Here is a 27,664-nt window from a genome sequence, read left to right as displayed (position 1 = left end):
TCTTTTCAGTGTTAGTCAGCCTTTGAGTGTCAGTTTATCCTTGCAGGAAAGGTCAATCACATACAGGGCAGCATTATCAATGTGTTATCCTCAGGCCAAGAGAAGTAATTGCTCAGCACTTCTTAGCCTGAACCTAAATCATTGTGTCCACTTCTGGGCTTCACACTTGAAGAAAGATATTAATATACTGGAGTAAGTCCAGACAGGGGCAATGACAGTCCAGTATTGTACCAGGCTGCCCAGAGCTACAGTCTCCATCCTCAGAGATATAGCCTGGACACATAGCCCAAAATAACCCATTCTTGTTGGATGTATTTTGAACCCAGGGTTGAACTAGATGACTGCCAGAGGTCCTGTCAAACCTAAGCTACCCTATTGCTCCATGAATAATCAAAGCCTTTTTCCTGAAGGTCATGATCACTGGAGGAATTTCTGTTCCTCTGTTTCACTAGACAGGTGCAAACACCCATCCACATACTGTAAATAAAAGGACTGGTTCTTAACTCTTTTAGTCGTGTTAATTAGTTGTTTGGTAGCATGTATCAGATTCAACATCTACCAAGTCGAAAACATATTCCTATTGAAGGACTACTTCAATCTTTTCTTTTTCTTCACTTCTTTCTTATCCTCTTGTTTTTGCTTTCCCTTTCATCTCTTTTAGTCTCCTCTCCTGTACTTTCTCTCCTTTTGCAGAGACCTCCAGCCCAGCCCTTTGTTCACTACACTATGAGAATATCAGGAACATCCTTTCAAGTGCCACGATTAACTTCTACTAGAAATCTGAGATGTCTGTGTGCAATGAAGGGCTATAGACACAAACACATGCTGACTCTGAACGGAGTTTTTGCCCACTTCATATTTAGGAAGTTAATTTCAGTCATGTGGGTTAGAAAATAAATTTTTCAAACAAACCAGAAAACTCTAAAACCTGAAAAGTGAATTCTAGAGTTTGAACACTCCACATGGATACCATGTCTATCCCAAAGATGTACTGTAGTAGCTGTCTTGACAATAATTATATTGTCATTTTGAAGAGCATGTTAAATTTTAAGATTTGCAGTGAAACAGAAACCATGACCAGATGGGAACATTCTAAATCATATGCATTGATGAGATTGGTTTGGTACAGAGAAAAAATCCATGACATATAGGAACAATAGCCTTGAAAAAAAGAAATCAGAGATGTAAAAATTACTGTCAGAGAAGAAAAAATCAGGGGCAAGTACATCTTATAAGAGAAATGCACTATTTAAAGTCTAAAACAGTGACTATTAAATGCAGATTAAAATAAAACATTAGCACTACCAAATATATGCACAAAACAGAGGAAAAATGTTCTAAAATGCATGAAAAGAGGGTTAGAAAGCTAAATAAATGTAGCTTCTGCAAAAATACTTGCTGTTGTCAATGGAAGTTTTGTGGGATTAAGTTTGCAGAAATAACATGCTATTTTATTCAGAATGACTCACTACACTTAGTAACTGCGGTGCTGTGTTTTTCTTCATTCAAGTTCTTCAAAAAACCATTAAACTGACAAATTCACAACAACGTATTTTTCGGGGGACTAAAAATATCACTTATAAAACAGCTGCAGATAATACAGGCACGTAAACAGTGCACTTGGAACTCAAGCTACTAAATCACTTCAGTGACCTGCGCTCCTACAGTCTGTCCAAACACTGCCATATTAAACTTAAGGTGCCAGCCTTTATTCTGAACATGCTAAATATTCACAATAACATTCCTTACAATTAAGCAACTCTGTGGAATGTGACCACCCTGATAGATGTGTTCCTCTCCCTGCTGGAACCCTGGACTCAAAGGACCCACCTATTGCACCCAATCCTTTCACTACACATGAGCAGGGCACCCCACTGCCTGAAGTCTCTCAACAGCCGCAAAAGCATTTGGCTTTGTTACTCAATACTCACTAACACCAATATTTCACAGGAAAGCAGCAAGAAGGCAGAGAAAAAGTAAAAACCCAAGACAAAACTTGAAGTTGTGCATCTGGAGGTGAAAAGAAAGGTTCCTCTTGTCCTTGGATATCTCTGCAGAATCACTGCAACTTGGAGTTCATCAAAATTTGAGACTAATCATCTAATCAACACTTTACAATCCCCTCATGAAGGCAGAAGTCAAGACACCTATCCTAAAGTAAGCTTTAGTTTTTAATGCCAAGACTATCCAACAATATGTTTCGTAAACTGCTGGGTTCCATGCTACTTGCCTTGCCTGCCAAAAGCAAAACATGAAGTGTCTGCACATATATGGTAAACACAAACGTATATCACATTATTTAATTTAAATGTTCAAATCCCGTAACAGTCAAACAGATATTGGACCAAGAGCAGCTTTATCAGAACAGAAAACAAGCAGCTACAAGGATAAACAGCTAGTGAAAGAATGCAGCCTGTACCATTTAGCTCAAGCAAATAGCATTACATCATGCTAGGCTGGATTGGTAGCTAATACATCAGTGTGACTCAAAGGGTGCAATCTAGTACTGTATCTTAAGCAAAGGAAGGCAATATTTTATCAGATCTGAGCAGGAAACATACTGGCATTATTTTATAATGGTAACACAATTCTGAAACAAACATTTCCTTTAATAAGAAGCTGGGGTACTAATGTCAGCCCTTGAGCAAAGACATGTCTGCGTATCTCAAAATTTCCCATTTCTACAGCATATGTTAGGTGCTTGACAGGGAACCACACTGTGGTATTACTTTGCATACATATGAAGCAAGTTCCCTGTGCAATTTCCCTTTAAACAGTCCTTAATTCTCATTACTTCATTTAAAGAGATTTTACTCTCTGATGAAGCTGAATAATTAAAAAATTATTCAGAAACAAGTAAGAAAAAAATCTAGAATAAGAGTGGTAAGTTCTCCCAAACACTTTCTGAATGTGGTGTTAGAAGATGAATGCTCCATTAAGACTGAGGAGCTGAAAGCCCTCGATAGAGCCCTTCAGCTCTCTGGCATCTATGAGGCATCAAGCCATGTGTACACTGGGAGTTCAACACCAGGAAAATCAGTGTACAGTGTCAACCAAGTGCTCCAAGTAGGTACAAAAGTAGCTCACAAGGCTCTATGTTCTGCTATAGCAAAAACATTTCCTATCACACGAAGTACATTTAGTAAAGTGTAACTTTGTCATTAGATCTGCATTCACTTTAGGCTTTCTGATGAGATGGGCATGTTAGTAGAGATCCTATCTTTACACACCTTCACCACTACAATGTCAGCCAACACCTGTGCTGTGAACACAGCCCTAACATTTCCAAAGAGGCATCCTACATTCTGCATGGGTTGGACCCGCCAAAAATAGCCTTATCGTGCCTTGTTTAAAATCAGGCCACCAAATGAGGTCATTTTAAAGACAGATAGTCCTTTGCAGTCATGAATGATCAGTATCAGTTCTTGGGGAAAATCCCAAGTAACTCTCAACCACAGTCTCTAACAGCAAACGAAAGGATTTTCCATCTATCTCTGATCTCCAAAACCCTCTTAACAAACACACAATTCAACTCTTACATCAAAGTTCTTCACCCAGAAACAAGGTTATTTCAGGTACAAATGGCTTAACTCACAGCTTGACATCCCATCCCTTTCCTACTCCCTAGCCACTCATTCTTATCAATATTATTTTAGGGGAATCAGATTTGTGTTTTAGAAGTTTTTTATCTTTCATGTATTTACCTTTTATTTTTCATTATTATTATTATTATTATCACTGCTTAAAATGCAACAAACAGCTTACAAAGGCAGACATTCTTATTAATCTCTCAAACTCCCAGAGTTCTTCAACTCCCTCATACATTTTTGAAAGGCCTTTCTGTAAATCCTCATCATTATGATACTAAAACCATGCTGGGAATGTCCACGGGCGTTTGAGACATCTGCTTTAACACCGCATCTCGGTATGTCTCGGTTTTGAGGTTTCCTTGTGCTGCATCAGATCTCATTGGTAAGAAGAAGTTTTAAAGCATGCACTGATCACACAGCCCTTTGCTGTAAATTAAGTTATTCTTAAATGCAGATGGCATATAAACAAAGTTTTTCACATATGAGAGGGATTTTAGTTGGTCAACAATTCGTCAAGTAAACCTCTGGGTAAAGTCCCTTCTGCGAAAGTCAGTAATGCGTAACTTCAGGGGGGAGGTGCAAGTGTTGTTTCTAATTACTCTCTTTGAACAGACTAATTGTAAAAGGATCAAAAATAGATGCTTTCACATCCCATAAAACAGTAGGCAGCAAATCAAGACCGGCATACAAACAGGGTTGGTTTTTTCTAAGCACTTGAAAAAACCCTACCCCTCCCACAAAAGACTCACGTAATCACTCTTGAGAACAATGTGCAAGGCTAAATCTTCGCAGTCAAGCCATCCTGTTAATGCCCTTAACTGCTCAGAGGATCCAAGAAGCTACAGAGATGTAAGTACAGAAAAGAACTAACTTTTTACATTTTTCCTTTGTCACTGAGTAACAGCAAACAATTCCGGAAATATTTCCTTTTTTGCATTATACTGGATATTTTATAAATGATCTTTGTATAGGAAAGGCCCATGGAAGAAATTCTCTGATATTTTATATTCCCATATTAATATGCTGTTAGCTAGTTTCCATTTAAAGGATCTGTTGAGCCACAGAATCAACAAGTTATTTCAAGTCCTTTCTTATAATACAGCCTTCTGACAATCACAGGGAAACATTTCATGGTGCCTTACCTTAGACAATTTTTAAGCAACACTAATTTAAATTATACTAATGCAGAAATAGCTACTGTAGAAGTAGTAAGGGAAGCACTGAAGCTCTCAAGTCACTGAATCTCACAGAATAATAGTAGGAGACAGCCTTAAAACAAATCCATACTGTGGGTGTGAAGGCATAGCTTGCTCTTATCACGTGTGCTCCTTGTCTGTGAAAACAGCCTTTATTATCAGCTCGAAAACTCCTCTGTCACTCTTCTCATTTCTAAATATTGCAACAGAGCATTTTAAGAATTCAAAGTTTTATGAGCTGATTCCTCTTTTAACTTCTAGTACACATTTCTTTCAAGGTTTTTAGAATGCATTCTTCTTCTGAATTGCAATGACCAAACACCTTTCTCCTTATTACTGATCTTTGTGCCACAAAGCTGAAGAAATATTACAAGTGGTACGATTTTTATACACCTTCCCAATGTAAAAGGACCAATTTTTCCTATTACTGGCAAAACAAGACAGATTGTTCAGCAGACAATAACTCAACTATCATTTATCTTAAAAAATAAGACAGAGTACATGCCTTTGAGCACAGAATACAAGAGGTCTGTCTAACATTTTCATGGCTGCTCCTGAAAAGACAAGAGGATTGACAATTTACCTGGCAATTAGTCATTAAGAGCTCAAATCTCATTCCTTTCTGGTCAAAAGACTCAGAAGCAGGTATAAAGAATAATAAACTTAATATAGAAACTGAAATCTGAAGCTGTAATCCCTAAAATGAAGGACTATACCTGTACAGGTCTCATATAACTCAGAAAAAAACTCCAAACTCTAAAAGGTGTGCATGTTTTCTAGTATTAAAATACAAATTCTCATTTGACCACTTCTTTCTTCTGCTTGCAAGAATGTAATTGTCAGTGGCTCACACTTTTATTTTGCTTATTTGCTCTAGTTTTAGGCTCTCTCCTTTTTACATTTAGTATAGTTAAGTAAGTATAAACTGGAGGGAAGTTAATCATCTAGCATCAGCACAGCTCTTCATGTTAGTATGTGTTTTTGGCAGAGATTATTTATGTTAGATAGTTCTCATACTTTTTGTAGAACAGATCACCCTTGTAAAGAGAGATCCAACAGATAAGACCGAGGCGTACACTTCAAATGACTTCCACTTTTTCTTTAACTAGATATACAGCATTTCAGCTCAACTTCTTTTATTTTGATCTCACTTACTGTAGTTTTTATTATTTTTTAGTACCAAACATAACTGTAATACAACAACTGTCATGCTAAATCTATAGTTATAGACAAAAGCAGGACCATAAAGATCCCACAGTGTTGTAAATTTGCATAATCTGTTAAGCGCTTAAAGAATATTGTAATTCTTTACAGTCATTGTTAAGACAATTTAATGAATTAAATACATACTTGGGATTCTCTGATGTGTGTGTTACAAATTTGGGTTTACTATGCCAACAAATTTGGGTCTACACCAAAGAGGGATAAAAGCGCTAGCCTGGAAACTCCCTCATCAAAATTAGCTGTGGGTTGTGACCTGAGGACTCAGGTCACTCAGTCATTAGGCTGACTCACCGGCCTTTAGAACACAAAACTCAACAGCTTTTGAAAAAAAATTAACCTAAAGCAGTAAATGCATATGAGTGCTAAAGTGTTAGAAAGAAAGAGGAAGCTTTAGGACATGTCTGTCTCTCGCCTCAGCTTTGATTAAACCACGTGCAGTCCCCAGCTGCCAGTCCATAAACATAGATACTATGTACCCTAGGTATATGTTCTTTTCTGTACTAACAAAGCGTTCTATGCAACATAGCACGCACACTTTTTAATACACATAACTTAATTGAATCATGCCTTTTCCTCAGAGGAAATACTCTATAATAAAGATGACCCACATGGTAAAATAGAAATCCAAAGAGTAAATATGACTGGTCAACAGAAAAAAAAAAAAAATTGAGATTAAAGAAAAAATTAAACCTACATAAACATAGAACTGCATATTTCCCATCTTCCACTGTTTTAAAACAATGTAAGACCTACACAGATTATAGATATACAGGACTGTAAGATCAGTGAAGCTTGTGGGGAAGAGAAGTCTCCTTCCTGACCATTCCTTTAAAATAATTTACACTCTTTATGCATAGATAAACAACATTATCCTCCAATATGTTTTGTTAAGGAAATATTGCCCATCTCATAGTGACTAAACCATACTATGTATAGAGCGCCAGGAGAGATCTTTCTAACGAACTGCTGTGCCTTTTCAAGAATTTAGTTAGTATCCCTCTTAAATTAGCTACTGGACCAGGGATAAATGGACCAGGGATTCAACTCCAAAGAATGAAAATGATGAAGACACACAGAGAAATCACATGTTAGATTACAATACACAGTAAAACCCTTCTACATGTTCCCTGTTCTGCCAAAAAGCAAGAGATGAGAACACAAGAAATTTCATTTAGTATACAGAGAGAGCTTTATACCATTGCTTGCACACAATCCCAGCCCACATAGTCTAAGGTGCAACACTGCAATTGCTGGCTCACAGCTTAAGTCTATGCTTCATAACAGTTAAATGTGTGCAATATTATGATACTACATACAAAGCTCATTATACATGAACATGTCTATGAAGCTTTGGATTACACAGTACTTCCAGACTGGAGTCACCATCCTGTTCATCAAACACCTTTTGCTGTGGGGATTAAACACAAAACAAATGTAGAAACATAAAACAAATTACTAATGCCAGTCAAATGTTTTCACACAACATGAATCTTCTACACCATTTATTTTTTCTTCTTTGATGAGATTACAATATTGGTTTAGAAAGGCACCTGCACAGATTTCAGACATGCTAGATTTTGTAAACAGCTTGCCATTGTGCTGTGAATTTTTTCCCCAGGTGGATGCTATTGCTGTGAAACACCAAGAAGCACAGAGAATAGACTAGCAGCTGCCTAGCTAACAAATCTCGTAAGGCAATTGGCTAAAGAAATTTGGCGGTCAGAAAGCAAACATAGTGCTAAGACTTGAAAATGGCAAGTGAAAGAACAACAAAGAAGAACCTGCACTGGTTGCAAGCCTGGGCATAGTATTTAGCAGTAAAATTAATTGTAAACTTCTCCCAGGTCGAAGCAGACAGCAATGGCCATGCCCTTATACTGAAGTTATCCTCTGACACACTGAATCAGAGAAATACTCCTGGGTCACAGTGAACTAACATCACAAACTCCCAGTGCAATGCTACACAACTCTATCTTGCACACATAATCAACTGAGCAGAAAAAGCAGGGACGTAGTGGTGAGAATGTCTCCAGGCACACTAATGCCAAGAGCCATCTGGAAACCCAAGTCCTGTGTGGGACACAGCTGGGGTTAGAACAGACATCAAAGGATTATTTCACCTTGTGGTGAAATATTTGAGAAGCTTACCTCGAATTGCCCAAACCATGAGATTGTGTACAGGTAAGGAGACTCAATAAAAATAGCAATTGTAAATTAATTTTAGAGACATTTAAGTAAGAGACACACATTTTTTAACAGGGAAGTTGACTGACCAAAGACTAGAGTACAAATGGTTAATTTGCTTTCTCTTCAGTTCTCCAAATCAAGATAAACAGCATCTTAGAAAATATGCTTTAAATGAAAAGTTACTGGAATCCATACACAATAACTAAAATAATATAATAACCTGGACTATACAGAAGATTACATTAAGTGAGTAAGCAGTCTGTGTCACTGAGTGTTTATAGACTCAGAAAATGTAAAAACCTGAACAACCTTCTTTACAATACAGATATACAGACAGGAATTTTCAGGACTTTATACCTTAAAATTTTGCATGTGACTCTAAGCCAAAAACCTCTGGTACTGTTTTCTAAAATTATTTAATTGTTAAGGGAAATTAATATTATCTTTCTTCCAAGTATATACTTAAAAGTAATATCATGAATAAACCTGGAAAGCCACTGGAAGGGTATTTAATCCAACAAGCTAGAAGAGCAAAAGTTTTAGTAGTGATTCTGGAGGGTAACTTAATTGGTGCATCTGGATTTGGGACAGTAAATGGCCATATTCTCATAGGTTATTCAGGCACACAGCTCATTAAAACAGAGTCATGTCCAGCTAGTCTGAGTTTTGCAGCAGTAAGAATGTAACATTCTCCATTTTTTCTCCAATAATACAAAACTCACAAAAAGTATTCAAAATGTTCTTTTTTTAGATACATTCTGTGCAGGATGTCATGTGCTGTATGTATAATAAGTGGATTACTCAGGATTCCTGACAAGAAATAAACAGCAACGTGACACAAGGAATAGGATTTAAAAAAATATATCTCATCTTACTTAATAGTCTAGACACCTTTCAGGAAGAAAATAGTTTTTAAATTATGCCCTCTATAAAATTGCCAAGAAAATGTGAAATACCTGCTGAGGTGAATCAAGTTCATCCAACAACAATTAGAGTTCCCAAGTACAAAGAAGTTACCACAGCTCAGGTGATGCACATTATAGTGGATGGTATCAACTTTATCATCTGTTTGGACCACAAACCAGATAAAATCTCTCTCTCTCTCATTTTTTGTTTTTTAAATAAATATATTCAGGTAATTCAGCACCTAAACACCTTGGTGACTCTCAAAAATGCCCATACATACCTACAGATGGAGAAAACACTAATACTCATCTAGAGCATTGTAGAATGTGTTCCCTACATTAAGAGTCAAAATATTTTGGGTATAACAGAGGATCAAAAAGAACATTTTCTGCCCCTAGAGCTGACTCCCACAGCAGGCAAAAGAGCCTGCCAAGGAGCACAGCTTAGCTGATGTGCACAGTGCCCTGGAAGATCCATGAGCTGTGCTCCTCCCTCTGTCTCCTCATCCATTTGTGGCCAGTTTGTCCTGCCATGTTCCAATGTATATCCAAGCTAGCACCATGGATAGACACAAACACTATCTCAGCTAGGACTCCTCAACATAGCCACAGTTATATGTGAGGATGAACATCCTATTTTGAGCAACAAGCTCTAGATTAATTTATTACATTAAAGATCCAACTTCATAGCACAAAATTAGGTAACATGCAATTTATGAAATTCTACTCCTGATGTACAAAAAATATATTTTTTACTGAATTTACAGTTTTTTTCCTAAACGACAGTTCAATGTGTTTGTATAATAGATATTCTACATTTTACAAACGTTTATAGAAAGACATATGAATGGATGTGCCAATTAAGTGCATTATTTTTGAACCAAAACTGTTACAACTTTAAAGCAAAAATAAAATTATGCACTTAATATGCTGTAGCTAGTTACGGCAATTGAACTGTTTATCATAAATCTTAGATTATCCTTTCCCATATATGTTGACAAAATGGTTTTACCTAGACTTTGAGAATGAGATTCATAGAAGATAGATGTGCTGCTGGGAAAGTGAACAAGAATCAGAAGCATTTAAATATGAGAAACAAAACAAAATACCTCGCTGACTCATATACAGGTGCCTACACAAACCCACACCATTTTAGGCAAAAAGAAGCCTGTTACACTTAGGTAAAGCAAAAGCCATCCTGAACACTTCTACAAGGGAAAAGATGGGAGAAAATCATACCAGAACTATCCTCGGGGTAATAAGTACTGCATTAATCAGTCACCAAACACGCTAACACGAAGACAGCGTGAACAATGCAGAATTAACTAACATAAAATTACTGACATTCTTAAATCTGCGCTACAGCTGGAGTTGTTATTTACCAGATTAGTTCCTTTATTCAAGGCACAGAACTCCCACTTTGGATTTGACATACAACCCTGAATGCAGTATTCCCACCTCTTGACGGACAGTACTTACTTCACAAATCTCTATGAATCAGAACATTGTACATCTATCAGTCAGACATCACTCACCTGTCTTCCACTGTCTGCAGGTTTACTGTTCACAGAGAACCATTAATTGTGAACACCCTGAAATAAGAGGACAATCTCCTCAAATCATGGAAGAAAGCACTAACCTTTTAATGCTTTCACAAGTTAATAAAAGGATAATGAATGCTTTCTAAAATGCGTGGTTTAAATCCCTTAAAACTGAGAGGTATTTCCCAGAAAGAATTTTTTGAAGTACAACAGGTTACAGTTGCTTGTAAATATTGTGTGTTGAAAGAGACATCCTCAGAAATAACATAGACATGTTATTTAAAGGTACAAAACAGACTTAAATTTCCACTTGCAACAGCATTATCTTCAGGTAGTATTCTGTGTTAAAGTAGAATCAATCTTGTTTTGACTGATGTTTAAATTCATAAATGGTGCCTCTAAGAGGCACCCTTTTGTAGAACAGCTGCTTGAGGAGTATCATGAGACGCCCCATCCTTTCTGAGATTTATGTCTACATTATACAACTGTCAGGGAACAGCAGACCTAAGAAATGTTTGCACTGAGAGCAGTATCAACAGGATGGGGTTATTTCAATTTTTGAAATTCTGCTGGATCATTTAAAAATATTTTTAAGTCCCCCAAATCATTGCCACTTTGCAACTCTTCTATGCTACTTATGACTGTACAGATGAAACAATTTCTAAAATCTACTAAATTGACAAAGTGTAAAATAGTTCACCTGCATTATCTTTCTTTAGCACTGTCACTAAAGAGTGATTAAAGTAGTAGTCTTAAGAATTTATGTATGTAACAACATTTGAATTAGCTTCCAAAAGCCAATTCTTAAAACTAGAATTAAACAAGTTGAGTTATTATGGTGGAATCTATGATCTTAAAGGTCTTTTCCAACCTAAGTGAATCTATGATTCTGTTATAATGTCAATGTGATAAGAATGCAGGAAAAAAAAAGTTCCTCTAAACAAGTTAAAGAATCACAATGTGAATTGTTAGAAACAAAAAATCCCTTAAAATTAACTGAAACACATTTAAAACATTTGTCTGCTTGTCTGATCCTTGGGGACTTCATATGATCGTTTATCATGTGGTTTCTTCAGACTCTTTTTCCCCTTCAGATTGCTTTAAACAGTCTCCCACCTCCTGAACGTCTATAGACTTCACTTTTCAAATATATTACATCCCTGGTTTACTACATTGCTGATTTTCTTTATTAGAGAAGAAATTGGGATCAAAACAGAAAAGCCAAAAGGAGGCATTTGTTTGTTTACAGATAGAGTCTTGACAAGTATTTCACAGCAATGAAGTTTCATTTCAGTTTTTTAGTCTTATTTTGCAACAGAGGCTGTCCATCGTTATGTAGAAGCAGTTTATCTACATTAATTACAAAATTTCCCTTTTGTTGTTTTTTTTTTCCTTCATGTTAGGTCTACTGAGCTTCCTGCAACAACAGTGGTTGCAGAAATGGACCCTTTCACAGCATCTGAGGCCAACATTTCCACCTGCGATTTATACGAGCACAAAGACACAGCACGGATATTACTGTCGGTCTTCTATGGCTCCATCTTGATTCTTGGGGTGCTTGGAAACACCATTGCCCTCACCGTCATTTTTAAGAACAGAAAGAAGATCAACTCCACTACCCTCTATTCAACAAATCTCGTCTTCTCCGATCTGCTGTTCTGCATTGCCTTGCCAACCAGGATAGCCTACTACGCCCTGGGATTTCACTGGCCCTTTGGAGAAGCGCTGTGTCGAATAACCGCGCTCTTGTTCTACATCAACACCTACGCCGGTGTGAACTTCATGACATGCTTGAGCATTGACAGGTTCTTTGCTGTTGTCCACCCCTTCCGATACAAGATCAGAAGGATTAAATATGCCAAGGGCATGTGTGTCTTTGTCTGGTTTCTTGTATTCAGTCAAACTTTCCCGCTACTTATACAATCCATGTCACAGGAAGAAGAAGAAAGGACTACATGTATGGAATATCCAAACTTTGAGAAAATAGAACATCTGCCATTTATACTTCTTGCTGCCTGTTTAATAGGGTATCTTATTCCCCTGGGGATTATACTATTTTGCTACTCTCAAATCAGCTGCAAACTTTTTCAAACAGCCAAGGAAAATCCACTGACTGAAAAATCAGGGATAAATAAAAAAGCTATCAATACAATCATATTTGTAATTATAGTGTTCATCATCTGCTTTACCCCTTATCATGTTGCAATCATACAACACATGATTAAGAAACTTCAGCAAGAACCCTTGTGCACTGAAAAGAAAATTTTCCAGAAGTCACTCCATTATACTGTATTTCTGATGAATTTTAACTGCTGCCTAGATCCTTTCATCTATTTCTTTGCATGCAAAGGATACAAGAGAACTGTACTGAAAATACTGAGACGACAAGTGAGTGTATCACTTTCAAGCGCTGCCAGGTCACATCACGAAGAAAGCTCACGTGACGTGGGAGAAACGCAAATGACGGTACTTGCTAAATCTTCCAATGGAAAGCTACCTGAAAAATAAAGTCTGTAGTATACCACGGTGGACAAAGACTAAAAAATCCAGGGTCCATAGCAAAAACTCTTAGAGCTCCCTGTACAGCAGCTTAAGTAGAATTCAGTTTCTCAGGATGTCAGGGAATCAAGGAGTGATGGACTGAAAAAGAATTATCACAGGACAGCTGGAAAACTCAGCATTATAATCTTCTTGCTGTATCCTTTCAACCGATCTCTTATTTTTTCCAGCAAATATGCACCATTGTGAATGTTCAGATTCCATGCTGCACTTACATATGCCTGGATGTTATTAACTCAAGCAGAATCAATTCACACTTTGGATTGAACACAAATAGAGCTTACAATTCAGACCAACTACAACCAGAACATCTGAAAATTTCAAGACCTCTAGCTGAGCTCCAATTACCAATTACAGCAATGGCTTTGTTGGTCCAGTCACACAAACAAAGGAAATCAAATTTTGAGATAAAATGGACAACTTCTGTGCTCATTTGACTATGACAAGTACTTAGTTTACAGACCTTTGGAGGTGAAACTGCTTTTTACAATATTTGGAGCACAAATGCCTTATTGGACAAGTCACATAGAAAACATTGTCAAATATAACACATGAAAAGCAAACGAACTGTTTGGTTCTTTCCAACACTGAACATCTCCTGTATGTTAAATCACTCATCTTCACAAGGTGTATTTACTTGCTTTACTCCTTTTCCTAAAGGAAAACTTTCCTTTCTAGTGTGTATTGTAAAAAGTCTCTCTCTACTCCTATTGTATATAGATTATTTATAAACACAAATGGAAGCAAGAGACTGTAATATGAAAACTGCACCATTTCAGTTAAAAGAATGGTGATACAGTGTTCTGAAGAACTTCTGCTGAAGTCAGACATGGACACAGGACAAACGTTTTAGAAACCTGAATAAATGTTCATAGTTGAGACCACTAAAAAGTAAATTAATGGATTAATTCTGATCGTGTGAGACGGCTACCTCTCTTTATGAACTGTTTACCTGAGAGATCAATAAATGAGAACAGCAGAATTGGCTGGGAAAGAACAAGTTTTCCCATCATGCCTTCATACAGCATATCTAGGATCCCTTTAGGCATGCTGAAATTGGCTCAGGAAATACATCAAATGACTTAAACACATCCTGCTGGAATCAGCTCCATACCAGCTGAGAATCCAGGATGTAAGCCCTGGGTTCCTGCTGACGTGCCCTTCCGTCACGTTTCAGTTTCCTTCCCTACTTCATTTCTGGCCCCACTATCTTTTCTTTAGTGTTCTATCTTATTAATATGCCTTCACTAGCCAACACAACTTGGTAACTCAGCCAGGAGGTTGTGATGGAAAATTAAAGAGTGCCTCATAATCATCAGTAAAAACTGTGCCAGATGTCAGAATAAATGTTATTTATTGCAGCTGTATCTCTCTGACATTGAGGTTGTACTGGAAGTCAGACATATTACATTTGTCATCTTTTCAATGCCTTCCTTCCTCACATGTTGACCTCTGCCTACCTGCAAACACAGAAGGGTCATATCTGAAGAGCAGTACGGAAACATTAAATTAACAATTATTTTTTTATGGCAAAGAAACCACAAAACCCCCTATATTTCATACCACTTAGACTGCCAAAATTGAGGTTCTAAATCTAAAATTCTAATTCTCTCTTTTCTAACTCTAAAAGACACTATGCAGCTTCAGAAAAGGAGCGTAAGAAGAATAATTTTTATCAGAAGTTCTGCTTAATTCTGCATGTTCTAGCAGTTCTATTCTTGTCAGCTTTTTTAATAAACTATTTAAAATTATTATTTAAGAATGTGTTCCTATTGGAGTAAGCAAATGGTAACAGGAAAAAATCACAGACACACCACAAATGAATACCTAGAAGTTGTAGAAACAAAATATATGTATTATTAACATCACACCAGTACAAGCTTATTTTAGTCTAATAATGTCTAGGCTTTTTGGGGTTTTTAGTATTCATTTCATCTAATTGTGATTATAAAATCTTAAAGACAAGAAGTCTTTTTTATATTTGTCCGTAAAATATAACTTAAATATGTATTAAAACACCACATACTGCAGGTAACTACACTTTTCTAAGTGGAAACAAAGTGAAGATTTCTATTGAAAATCTTTCTCCATCCCCATTTTCTCACATTAGCAATTCTGTTATTTTCAATATGAGATTTTGTTTCTAAATCACATCAGCGTTCCCAAACAGCTAACTTTACATCAAAATACTGCTCTAGTGTGAGTCCAGTTAGATACGGGTTTGAGAAAAGCTACTCTTTTCTCCTTATTTAAAAGTTTCTCAAATGCTGAAGTAACCAATAAAATAAAAACCTTTAAAAGCTAAGACAAGCCCAGTTTCCTGACAAAAGTCCTACAAGCACAAACATAGATGGACAATGACAATTCATATCTGTGGCAGCTGATGCCACTGCTCCTCCTCACTCCTTGTCAGGATGCACTTGCAGCTCGAGCACGCTTGTGTCAATGAGGAGATTCTTTTCTGTCATCTGCCAGAAGTAGCAGTGGGAGATTCTCTTGCCTTGGGACACTGCACTGAAGTAAAACATTTAGAGAGCATCTGCCTTGTTCCTTGTACCAGCTGTGCTATGGGGATGGCACAGGACAAGGAGTCCTAGCCCTAATACTAACACTGCATGTCCACTGCTGACATCTCTCTCGAATCTTATCTGGTCAGGAATGTGACAGAGCATTTAGAAAGTAAAAATTATGATGGTAGCCAAATGGTGCATTTTGGCTGTCTCTGTCCAAGTCCAGAAAAGAAAGCTGGATAGACATTTACTGTCAAACACATGATGAAGTAAAGGTGCACCATGTGAAAAATCCCAAAACACACACACTTCAGCAGAAGAGCATTTAGTACCTTCATCTTTTCTTTCACCAAGAACACAAAACTAAAGAGTAATACTGCAAGTACCCTCAGCTGCCTTGGACTCAAAGGTATTGAAGACTAACTGATACTGTGAAGATAAAGAAGGCAGTCTCCTGTGGTTTGCAGTCTCAGCAGACAAGGACAGGTATTCCCCAGGGCATTGCTGTCTGACTGTTTGGTCTGCAGCTCTGACAGTTACGTAGATGAGGAACCTGTAAGCAGCATGGTCATCTAGCAAAACACAGTGACAGCAAGAGTCAGAAGTTGTAAACATGCTACCACAAATAACACAGTTCTTGAAAGTGGTTAGTGACTCCTCTTAAATCGGAAAACTCATTAGTGTAAGAAAAAAGGAAGGTTTTGAGTTCTTTTAAATAAATATTCCATTTAAGACTAACACTGTTCTGGAACTTGCAAGCTTTTAGGTAAGCAAGGAATGAAGAGACTCAAATAAAATGATGAGACAATCTGCAACATAGGAAAAATAAACAGCCTACAGCTGAAGAGAAAGAGAAGAAATGCTTTGCCTTATATGACCAGTTCTGGAGGAACTGAAAAGCAGTGACATACCCTGTTATCTTCTATCACCACATCTGTGGCACAGAGCAGGGGAACAACTGAAGATAAACTAAGGTTTGTATTCAGCAGTATCCCACTGGCTCAATATAGAGCTAGTGTGTCAACAGACACAACGAATGACTTGAAGAACAACAAATTCATCTGAGTGCAATATTTCCTAATACAGTATTGGCTAACCTGCAGCCTGCAGACTAAGAGCTGGTACAAAATAAATACAAAAAACTTTGCAAAGCTGCAACCCTTCTCTGAAAAAAAACGGGAATTACTGCTTGTATAGTAAATGCTAAGATATATTTCCTCAATTTTTTTCCCCCCTCAGAATACTCCCTTGGCTTCCTGCAATGTTTAACTTCAGACTTCCTGAGGCAGATGTCTCATCTTTGCACATGACAGCCCTCAATCAATGTTTTCTTCCATCAGCCTGTCTGGTCCCTTTTTGAACTCAAATAAAATGTCTGTGACTGCTGCGTTTTGCAGCAACAAGTTGCACAGAATAACTACCCATGGTGTCTGGAGCCATTCTTGTTCATTTGTGACACCTGTTAGTTTCATCTGAAGTCCCTTGCTTCTTGTACCAGAAATGAGCGAACACAGTGACTGCCTATTTACCCTGCCCACATTACTTGTGATTTTAGAGACCTGCATCAAATCCCCTTCCTTCAAGTCATCTTGTCTCTTCTCCTGTGAACAGTCAGATAAAAGCTGTTCAACACTTCATTCAAACTCCAAAGGAAGGAAAGAAGGCAAGTGTAAGTAAAGAATGGGAATCCAGCTGTGTTTGAGCTGTGTGACAGAAGAGAACAGAGTATCTCCATACACACAAGATCTACTTTTCCTACCACGTTAGCATAACAGTTCTCTAAGCTAGGATCTTGCCGCATGACTGACCAATTTGGATAACCTTGCTCCAATGCACTAAATAAGGAAGAACTGGACCTCAACAGATTGGAAAAACGGACTCACATGAACCTCATGAAGTTCAGCAAGCCAAATGCAGAAGCCTGCATCCGAGCTAAAATAACCCCACACAACAGTGCAGGCTGGGCATGACCTGGTTAGAAAGCAGATTGGAAAACAGTCTGGGCTCCTGGTGGACAAGTAAAGAGGAGTTAATAGTGTGACCTCATAGCCAAACATGTATGGGACTGTGTTCAAAAATAAGCAATGTTTCCCCTCCATTCAGTAGTTGTGAAATCATGCCTGGAATTCTGTACTGAGTTTTGGGTTTCCCAGTACAGGAAAGATACTTGGCATACTGGAACAAGCCCAGCAGACCACCACCAAAAATGTGGAAGGGGCTAGCAGCACATGTTACAGGAGCAGAGGCTGAGGGAACCGAGATGGTTCAGCCTGGAAAGGGAAGACTGAGAGATGTTATTGCCATCTGCAACTGCCTAATGGGAAGGGATACAGAAAAGACAGCAACACCCAGTAACAGGCTCAAGTTGCATCAAGGGACATTTAAACATTAAGAAGCATTTTTTCATCATGAGGTTAGTCAGACATTAAGAAAGGTTGGACAGAAAGCCTTTGAAATATCTGTCCTTAGAGATACTCCAAACTTGATTTAACACAGCTCTTATGAAACTGACACTTCCAGGGCTGGGCAACATAATCCCCAGTGGCTCCTCTCAACCTGCGTTATTTTATGACTAGCAAATTGGTCCAAGTTAGACAATAAAGCAACATAAAACTCAATGGCCCTGCAGTAAAACTAGCAAATTACATAACTTTAAAATCTTCTAATCTTGTCCTCTACTTATGCCCGTAACAAAATGCTGTCATTAGCATCCTCCTAAAATAAAAGGTCAAGACATGGCATAGATTTCTTTCCACAAAACTGCATTCATTTTTCGTCACTGCAAAAGTATGAATTTCTCCTCTTCCTCTTTTGTTTCCCTCAGTTGTGACAGATGTTGTGCAAAGGGCTAAACTAAAAAAAGCAGGTTTTGCACCTGTTGGAAGGCAGCAACACTGTGGTTATCCTATCCCCTCCAGAAAAGTATACATTGTCTTATACCATGCAAAAGGAGAGCTATGTTCCTCCCTTTAATCAGCTACGCTTAGCAGTTTCATCCTTCCTGTGGCATGTAACTTTCGAGGGAAGTTGTGGTTAGTTTAACTCCAAGGCAGCTTGCTTTAAATATAGAGATGCTGAAGACTGACTATTCTCAACTCACCAGCCTGAAGAGCAGCCAGATAGAGTTTAATTGGCAGCTACTGATACTAAGGGGCTAAGAACTTGGTATCTTAGTATCACAACTCCAAAGTATGGAAAGTTACAGCAATTCAGTCTAGAAGTAACAACGACAGATCACAGTCCCCAGTGGGACAGGGAGAGATGAAGCTGCCCGGCCAGCTGCATGTGTGAGGCATTTTTGACAAAAAGGGACAACTGAAGACTCCTCACAAGTTATCAGACTATAAAGACAACTCTGGGTCAATTCTTTTTTTGTCTTTTAAAAAACAAATACAGTGTACTCTCAATGCCAGCTATTCAAAACAGCCCGAACACCCACCAGAACCTTACTTCTTCATTCACTCAAGATGGGGGCAAACCAACTATTTTAAATGTGCAAGGAGTAGCTACCAGGATAATCAAGTCATCTGCAATTACTGACATAATAGATTACATTGTATTAATTTCATTAAGCAAAGGGGTTTTGCACTTTAACTCCTTTTAACCCACAAGCTAGAACAGAAGTTCTAAAATTAACATATTTAGATGCCAACACCAAAACAAATGACCACAAACACCAGGGGTGACTGCAAGATGAGCAGCTCATAACTCTAGGTTAGGCCACCTCTGCTCCTCCTTGCTGTTCTCCTGCACCATTTCAGCTATTCAGCTAGCACCCACATCCCAGGCCCTTGGCCATACCCAAGAGCACAGGGAGCTGCCCACACCTGGCAAACCTAGAGGCCAAGCTCATGGCTGAGAGCAACCAGCTGAGGACCCCTGCAGATGGAGAGCCCAGGGTCAGGGAAATGCCTCCTCATGTCTGAACTGGTTTTACCGCCTCCACAAAAGGTTTCTCTACGTTTCCTCTATCGCATGAGAAAGCTGAACTTGGAAAAATTAATTCCTCTGGCTACAGGCCTGCCTTCCTAATAGTGTGGCTGCTGGTTGTGGGGAGGCACTTACTGTACAGGTCAGCATCTCTATTCAAGCAGTTAAGCACCACTGCCATCACAATTTCCTTGCAGCGCTTCTTGTGCTGCAACTTCCAAATTCCTGCTGAAATGAAATGATTAATTATCAGATTTGTAATTTTAAAATGCCCACAAAAAAGGTTTTTGGAACATAGATCAATAAAGAGTTAGTACCATAACATATTTTAACTACAGATGAAGTCTCATTTTCATATGGTCCAGATAAGGCCATCACAACCAAAAAAAAAAAAAAAATTCTCAGAAATCTGATTTTAATGGTGTTTCATGAAGAGCCACTTTCTGGTCTCAAACAAAAACAGGAAACAAGTATGCCTCACTGGCCACAGACCCATGAGTACAAAAAGATTTTGCTACTCTCTTTTCGCAGTGTTACTCAACTTTGTAAACATCTCAAAAACAGGTCTAAGCAAGTAAGAACCATGACTTATACTCCATTTCATCTGATGATACAACACAACTGCTCACAGCAGGATTCCTCCCTATACAGGATGACGATGGCAGCGGCCTGGGAAGAACATCAGGGTGTACCAGCCTGACACACAAAGAACTGCAAAGTACCTAAGAACTATAAATAAAATTTTATTTTAGTTAAGTGACCTTTGCTTAGAACAGCAATACTTCTTTAATTGATAGGAAATCATCAAATCAGCAGTACTTTGAACCAAAATGCCTGCAGCTGCAGGAATAACCTTATCAATAATGATTTATCTATTGTAGCAGACAGCAGTGGATGATTTTTTTGTGAAGAGGCAGTGACCCACATAACTATTCGTTGGGGTGCAGGCCTCTGTATCATGCATACTACATGACTGCTATTTAATCAAGATGCACCTAATCAATAGTATAATTAATCACTATATGCACAATCAATACATAATTACCCAATGTGTAGTCAATGCACACTTAAAATTAAGTATATGTACGTAATGTAATGTCTCTTTCATAAGAATTATTACATGCAACAGTTCTGTGACTGCAGCTTTATTAATGAAATGAGGGTATATTGCTCAAGGGGGTCTTGAAAGCTATGTCCTCACTCCCTGCTGGGTTCTGTCAGTGACTGATCAATCTGTACTGTGAGAAGACCCTGGAGGAATACCAGTGATGTCAGAGCTGGTGAACCTCACCACAGATGGGATCTGCACCATGTGCTGCTCCTGACCCAAGGTCCAACCAGTGCTGTAACATCTCATTGTTCCCAGCATCGGAAAAGATGTAGGATTTCATAACTTGCTATCAGCTTTTCTAGGTTATTAATGAACAGTTATCTGCCTTGCAAGTGTTTGTGCCTTTCTTACTGGGATCCAGTCCTCTCCTTGGTGCAAAATACCTCCTTGGTATTTTATTTATCACTTTTCCAACTGTGAATACCAGCGGGATAAGGGATGAGTTATAATTCTTTTTCTCCAAGAAGTGTTCTATCAAATGAAAAAGACCAAAGCAACTCAGTTAAAAAACTTAAATAAATGAATTTTTGTTGTGAGCAAAATGAGAAAAACTAATGATACGGCTTTGTGGAGAATAAAAAAGGAATAAAAACACAAGCAAATTAGTAGTCATGGAAAACCAAACAGTGAGCTATCCTAAAATCTGTGAGAGAGAAGCAAGCAGTGCTCCCTCTGAGAAAAACTGTAATCAAACAGTAGTTGTAAGAAAACAAGGAATTATAATATGATTTTGAAAAAACATCCACCTTTTATGGTGTAAGGATGGCAAAAATAGCACAAAAATGAAACCACCAATTAATGCTACATGAACCTGGGAAAGAATGGCTAAAATTTTTAGCAATTCCTGTGCTTCACACATAAAATCTTAAATATTGGTGTCAAAAAATTCACAAACACCTCAGAAGCTAACTAAACTTGTGTTTTATTTGTTCAAAACAAACTGGTGAAACAAAAAGCTCCCTAAATTTAAAAATTTAGATTTTAGTATTTGAGAACTCTTACGTGTGCTTCCCAAAAAACCCCACTTTCTTGTCTTTGATAACAACACCAAATAAATGAAATACTGTGGGCAACATCACAGTTTGCTCTCCCCACTTGGTTTCAGTTTTAAGCTTTTAATACTTTTCAATAAGCAGAGATTGCCAGAAGAGTGGTTAAAATTCTATTCAAATTAATGTTTTCCACTCTTAATATCTATCCACCTCCCTCTTACAACGCTGTCTGTATGGAGAAACAATTTCTGACTAAAATGTCAAGTTTTTCTTTTAAGTATATTATTGCAGAAAAAACAATGTCTGCTTTTATTTTTAAAAGTTTTGTTGATATACAAAAGATAGCAATTTATCTTTCCCCTTATTTCAAAATTCTTTTTAATAAGTTCACAATGTTGGGACATTGTGCAACTCTCAGTAGCACCACTTCCCCCCTCTGGCCAACTCAACCCAAACTTCATTACCATTTCTGTTTGCTCACACATATCAAGAAGAAATGCAAGCTGCCTCACCAAAGCATGTTTCTCTCTAATCTGCTACCTTGATTTTAACAGGCAAATCCTAAATCACTCAGAGAATGCAACATCTCATCATAATATGCCTATTGTGGAGTTTCTTCATAACAACTACTGCTTCTAACAGCCCTAGTTTAAAATTATCCAGTGCAGAAATCCAATTACAGCTCATTTATCTTCAAAAAGATTTAAGACAGCTGGCATTATTTAGTCAGGTTGGCAGAGACACATGTAATGTTTACCTCCATAAGCTGCTTACAGAGTACTGACTACTGCAGCAGGGCAGACCAGTTTCCAATCAGGATACACTTAGTTCACAGATCTCTAACCATGCTTGGTACTTTCCACTTAACAAAAGCAGCTAAATGGTATGTGTGAGAGTGGTGACTGCCTGCAATTACAAATGCCACTCAGTACTCCGAATTTTAAAAGCATAGCTCATTTCAGAGAAGCCCTTCAAAGATGTACCATCTTGCTTCCAGACACATTCAATCATTGGTAACATTTTTTGACTTTTTGTCAAATTACCTCCCACTGCTTTCATCCTCTAAATACCGTTACTGAACATGAGTGTGCCTATTGGAGAGGTGCAATAACAGATAGACTTCAAATCCCAATTGCAAGGCAGAGGAAAGTATCCTAACTAATGTGAAAATGGAGCATTGCCACATTTCAAGAACACTCTCAAAATCATCAGCAAATCTTGACACTACTTTAAAAACACCTGATTATCCATTTGTTATCATATCTGATATCTTGAATGGTACAACTTTGTATAGGGCAGACCTTTTGGATGATAATGACTCCTCTTACAATTACTAAAATCAAGGCTTGTGATACACCACAGAGAACCCCAGGTCAGAGGATATGGTCTTCTGCCCCATCTACCCTCATCCTCATGTCAAGGGTTACTGACTGCACAGCAATGCACACCTTAATCTCAGGCACCAGCAGCCAGGCTGATGTAATCAACTGTGAATCTTGCGGTACAGAGCAAGGGAAAGAGAAAGTCCTGCTCTGCCTTCCAGCCACATGTTTCCATCACTTTCCTTGCTCTGATGTTGGTGTGCATCCACTCCAGAAGCAAGCAGCTTCAAAAATTTAAAAATTTCAGGGAAATGATCCCTGAAAAAACATAAATGTATATATGTTTTATTTTTAAACATTATTTTATCTCCTGATAACCACTGCCTGTAAGAAGTCAGATGACTTTTGCTGCAAGTGCTAGATAGGAAAGTACAGGCAGGAACCAATTGGTTGCTGTGTAAACAGCAGCCTACACTTCAACCAGCTCAGCCCTGCTACAAAACTGCACCTTCAGCAGGTGAAACAAAGCCACATGTGCTTGTTCTTGCTGCCTCCTGTGCAAGGCACTGGCAGAGGAGTGGAGAACGTGGTTGGGAACCATGTTTATGGTTTGAACAAGTACCACTCTTTCCATCAGTTGAATGCGAGTCAGAGCCCTCCTCAGTTCAGGTGCCTCACACTCCCTTACACTGATCAAGTGTCATTTTGCATTTGATATGGGTATTTTTTGTCTACCATTGCTCTGTCTCTTCTGCTCCACATATTAAGATCTTCCTATTTCCCTCAAGAGTCTAAATACGTTTGGTCTCATTTTCTGAACCTGTCACGTAACTTTTTCATCTCTTCTCACAATCACTCCTATATTAAGCAGAAATTACTCTAAATGAGTCCCTGCTATACATATTTGGCACAAGATTTTTTTTTTTTTTTGGATGGAATAAATCAGTCACAGTCTGGAAGTGCATTACTTAAGCACTTAAGAGCAAAGATATTTTAGCTTAATGCCAGAAAGGTGGACTCCTGACTGTCTACTCCCCTTGTTGGTTGAACATATTGTGGAAGGAGTGAAACACATTCTATCTTTTCCATTTGCTTATCTCAAACTTCTGACACACAGAAGGAGTTCAGAAGTAGATTTGAAGATGGAGATACGCATATAGATAGTACACCCCTGTCACCAGTTAAAAGTAAGAAGTCCTTTTTTTCCTTTGAATGAGTATTTGCAGGAACATTCACTGGGATTATTGCAAACACTCACTTCTCATAACCACAGCCCAGAAAAAAGTTACTTGAAGAAGGAACGTAGTGATTCCATTGTGGGGCTCCTGCCTCATGTTTGCCCCGAGCTCCCTTGTTGTCTCACAGTCTGCTGTTCACTATGACAGTCTGTACGGAGACAGTCACTGCACTGAAGAAGCAAGAAACACTCCTGAACAACCTTTAGAAACATAAAAAGAAAAAAGTGCTTGATGTCCAGGAGGTAAAGAAATGCCCCAGTTCTAAAAACAGAAGGGTTTAAATGAAACACCAGCAGGTTGATTTTCTGACAAGTGATAGGGGAATGTGGCATGAATTTTGAGGAGAATCTTAAAAAGAAAAGAGAAAAAGTACAGGATGTTCTACTGTTTCAGCTACACAGGCTTCAATCCTCTTTCAAACTTGTGGCAGAGCACACAGTGACACAAACACTATTAAAAGGTGAGAACAGCTGGTGACCACAGGCTCAAAGAGCTGTAGTATGAGGAAAGACTGCATCAAATGAACATCCCACTACAGAAAAGAATCACTAAAGGAAGGCAAAACAAACAAAACCACCTCCCACCAAGCCCTTGCTAAAACCCCTGGTGATGAGACAGAAAAGCTCTCCACAGCATAGCACAGAGATTACTGCTGAGTATCCCTTCATGGAACTGATTTTATTTTCCTAAGTGTACAAGACACACAAGTAAAAATGTAAAAAACTGAACAAAACTCTTAAAAATGAGAAAGGTATTTTGTCTCATACCAACAGGAAATCAGCTCATTTAAGAACTGCAAGGGAGTAAGTGCTTCTTACTGACTGACTGTTTCTCACTTAAGGATTTAGTGGACATGCTTTACCAAGCCCAAAAGCTATCCCCAGGCCAGAAAGAAACGACAAAAGCAAAGAAGTAGATGTGGTGTGACTGCACTGTTAGCTGAGATAGTCTTGAACAAAAGCTCCTTCTCAGATGGAATGCTGTCGTCACAACTAACTCATCTACATCCTGACCAATCTCTCTGTATTGTCAGAAAACTGGAAAAGGTGTCCACATGTCTGACTGGTTCCAGAACAGGGGAAAACATTTTTAAAATAGCTCTGAGAAACCATCTCAGATTTCCTGCTCATGACTCACCCGACTCAAGCACTCAAAATCCCACTCAATAATTTGTACAATACATAAAGTCAGTTCCACCAAATGATTGACATTCCTAACCAAAGCAGGAGGGTGATGTGCCACCCTCCATGTCTGTGTAATACACCATGGTACCGTCAGCTTTGACTAAGCTGAATCTGCATGGACAAAAGGACCACTTAGCCTGAAGCTGCTACCTAGCTGATATAAAGATAGGGAAACTAAAGACCCAAGGTCTCTGTCCCTCAAAAGATGTCAGAGGAGGTTCCTGATTTAGGCCATAGAAATCTGTGACTACATACCTGGTAATGATGACAATAGGCTATAATCCTATGGGCACTGGTTTTACCACTACTGTACACTCTCTCAAACTATGCCCATGTGCAAGGCAAGCAGTGAGCAAAGCATCCCATATGGACACACTGCCAAGGGGCTCACTGAAGGTACTCACAGAGGGACATGAGGGTACACACTCAGCCTGACTGAAGTGCCTGCCCTCCAAGCCTGGACAGGAATAGACTGGAAACAAACTCATGCTTCTATGCGGGCAGCCGAGCCTTTTATAATCTTTCTGAATCTAAAGAGAGCTGTCTAGCAGATATTAAGGATCTTGACACTTACTCTAGTAAGCTGCCATTTGTGAGGTACTCTACTGAATCAAGAAGAGTAGGCAACTTCATTTAAGATAAGCACCTACTTCAAGAGGCCCTTCAGACACATATAACCTCAAAAGTGGAACCTTATACTGGGAATGGTCCAACTTGTAATGGAGATTAACTTTTAACTCTGGATCTAATATATATATATATATTTTTTTTTTTAATTATGCAAACTTCTTGCCTTAGAGAAAACACATTTGATTAATAATAATCCAAGACCTCGGCATGTTACACACCTAAATTTCAAGTGTTATGATTTCACTGACTTGCTTTTCAACATTATTAGTTTCACAGCCATTCTTACTCCACCTGAGAAATATTTTCAAAGCATGCAGATCCTACCTGAACTTATGGCTCCCGTAACTTCACCTGTTTAATGTTTCCAGAGTAAAGGAAGTCCAGAGAGGCACACTGGGTAGCATCAGTCTCCCAGAACCCTTTGCATGGACAAGTCTGGCTACATGACAGCTGCCTGTGCTGAGGAGGGAGAGGTGGGCACCACAAGTGAATGAGAGCTGCAGCCTTTCCTACCAGCTCCTGACATCTGATCCTCCACTGCGCTATGGGCTCCAACATTCCAGCACAGAAATCCTGCTTCTCTCTACCCTACTGATCCCACAAATGGCCCACATCACCCAGTCCACACCTCAGTAACCCAAGAACACACCTCAATATGTGATGGGCTGAAGAGGGTCTTCACTCCCAGCTCCCTGCTGATACAAGCATTAAATGATCTTATCAGGATCTGTATTTAGCATAATGCTTGGGCAGAGTGGAGCCAAAGGATGGCAATTAATGTTGACCTGCATGGCAAAGCACCCAAGCTATTTTTACCTCATTTATTATGACCTATTTTCATGGTAGAGACAAAAAGTTGGAGCTAAATACAGAAGGTGACTCATATATCCCCTGTTCAAGATTTTAAGCATAATTCTGTAGGAAAGTTGAGTTATTGACTACTCCTCAGTCTTCTTCCACAGTAAATATTATTAGTAAAAATTGTATTATTTTTTGGCTGAGCCATTTTTTTAACTACTTTTGTATTCTTGGTAAAAAAATCAAATTTCTTCTAACCACATTATGATGAGGATATTGTAACAGACATCATAACATATCTTCAAAGGCTGAAGACTAGTAAAGGGAGGTTTTAATGTTTATCTTATTCACACAGTTTGGCTTATTTTACAATATATGAACATTAAAGTGCTTCCCACCATTTTGGGGCCTTTTGGTCATTCACACCTCCTTGTGATTCAAGGCTGTAGTTCAACTTTTCCAATGAGTAAGTATAGTAAGGCACAAATTACTGGCAGGAAACCCTTTAGCTTGTTCATGATAAAACAGAAACAAAATAGAAAAGCTGCAGCACAGAAGTGATTTCTTTGCAAAACATACTTCCCCATTAAGACCACCATATAACCCTTTTTCTCAGCTACAGACCAAGGTATTTGAAGAAAAGTGATGACTAAACAAAAGGAGAGTATTCAGTAAGCATAAAATAAAAGCAAAGAGGAAATTTTAAAAGGTCTTGTTACTTATACAGCAAGTCTTCAAGGTCATTTA

At 38.3% G+C, this 27,664-nt stretch overlaps 2 protein-coding genes across 4 annotated transcripts in view; one reads left to right on the top strand and one right to left on the bottom strand.

Moving 5' to 3' along the window:
• UBAC2 (UBA domain containing 2) overlaps window positions 1-27,664 on the bottom strand; it is an 87,899-nt gene that overhangs the window by 33,665 nt on the left and 26,570 nt on the right. The gene's annotated exons all lie outside the window — the stretch shown is intronic.
• On the top strand, window positions 4,171-15,507 carry GPR183 (G protein-coupled receptor 183). The gene is made up of 2 exons (XM_048295863.1): window positions 4,171-4,439; window positions 12,047-15,507. The coding sequence occupies exons 1-2, from the start codon at window positions 4,399-4,401 to the stop codon at window positions 13,149-13,151; spliced, it is 1,146 nt and encodes a 381-aa protein (XP_048151820.1). The 5' UTR covers window positions 4,171-4,398; the 3' UTR covers window positions 13,152-15,507.

Source organism: Corvus hawaiiensis, chromosome 2, assembly GCF_020740725.1.
Source record: "Corvus hawaiiensis isolate bCorHaw1 chromosome 2, bCorHaw1.pri.cur, whole genome shotgun sequence".
NCBI classification, from domain to species: Eukaryota; Metazoa; Chordata; class Aves; order Passeriformes; family Corvidae; genus Corvus; species Corvus hawaiiensis.
Note: the sequence above shows the minus strand (reverse complement) of the source record. Positions and strands in the feature narration are given on the sequence as shown.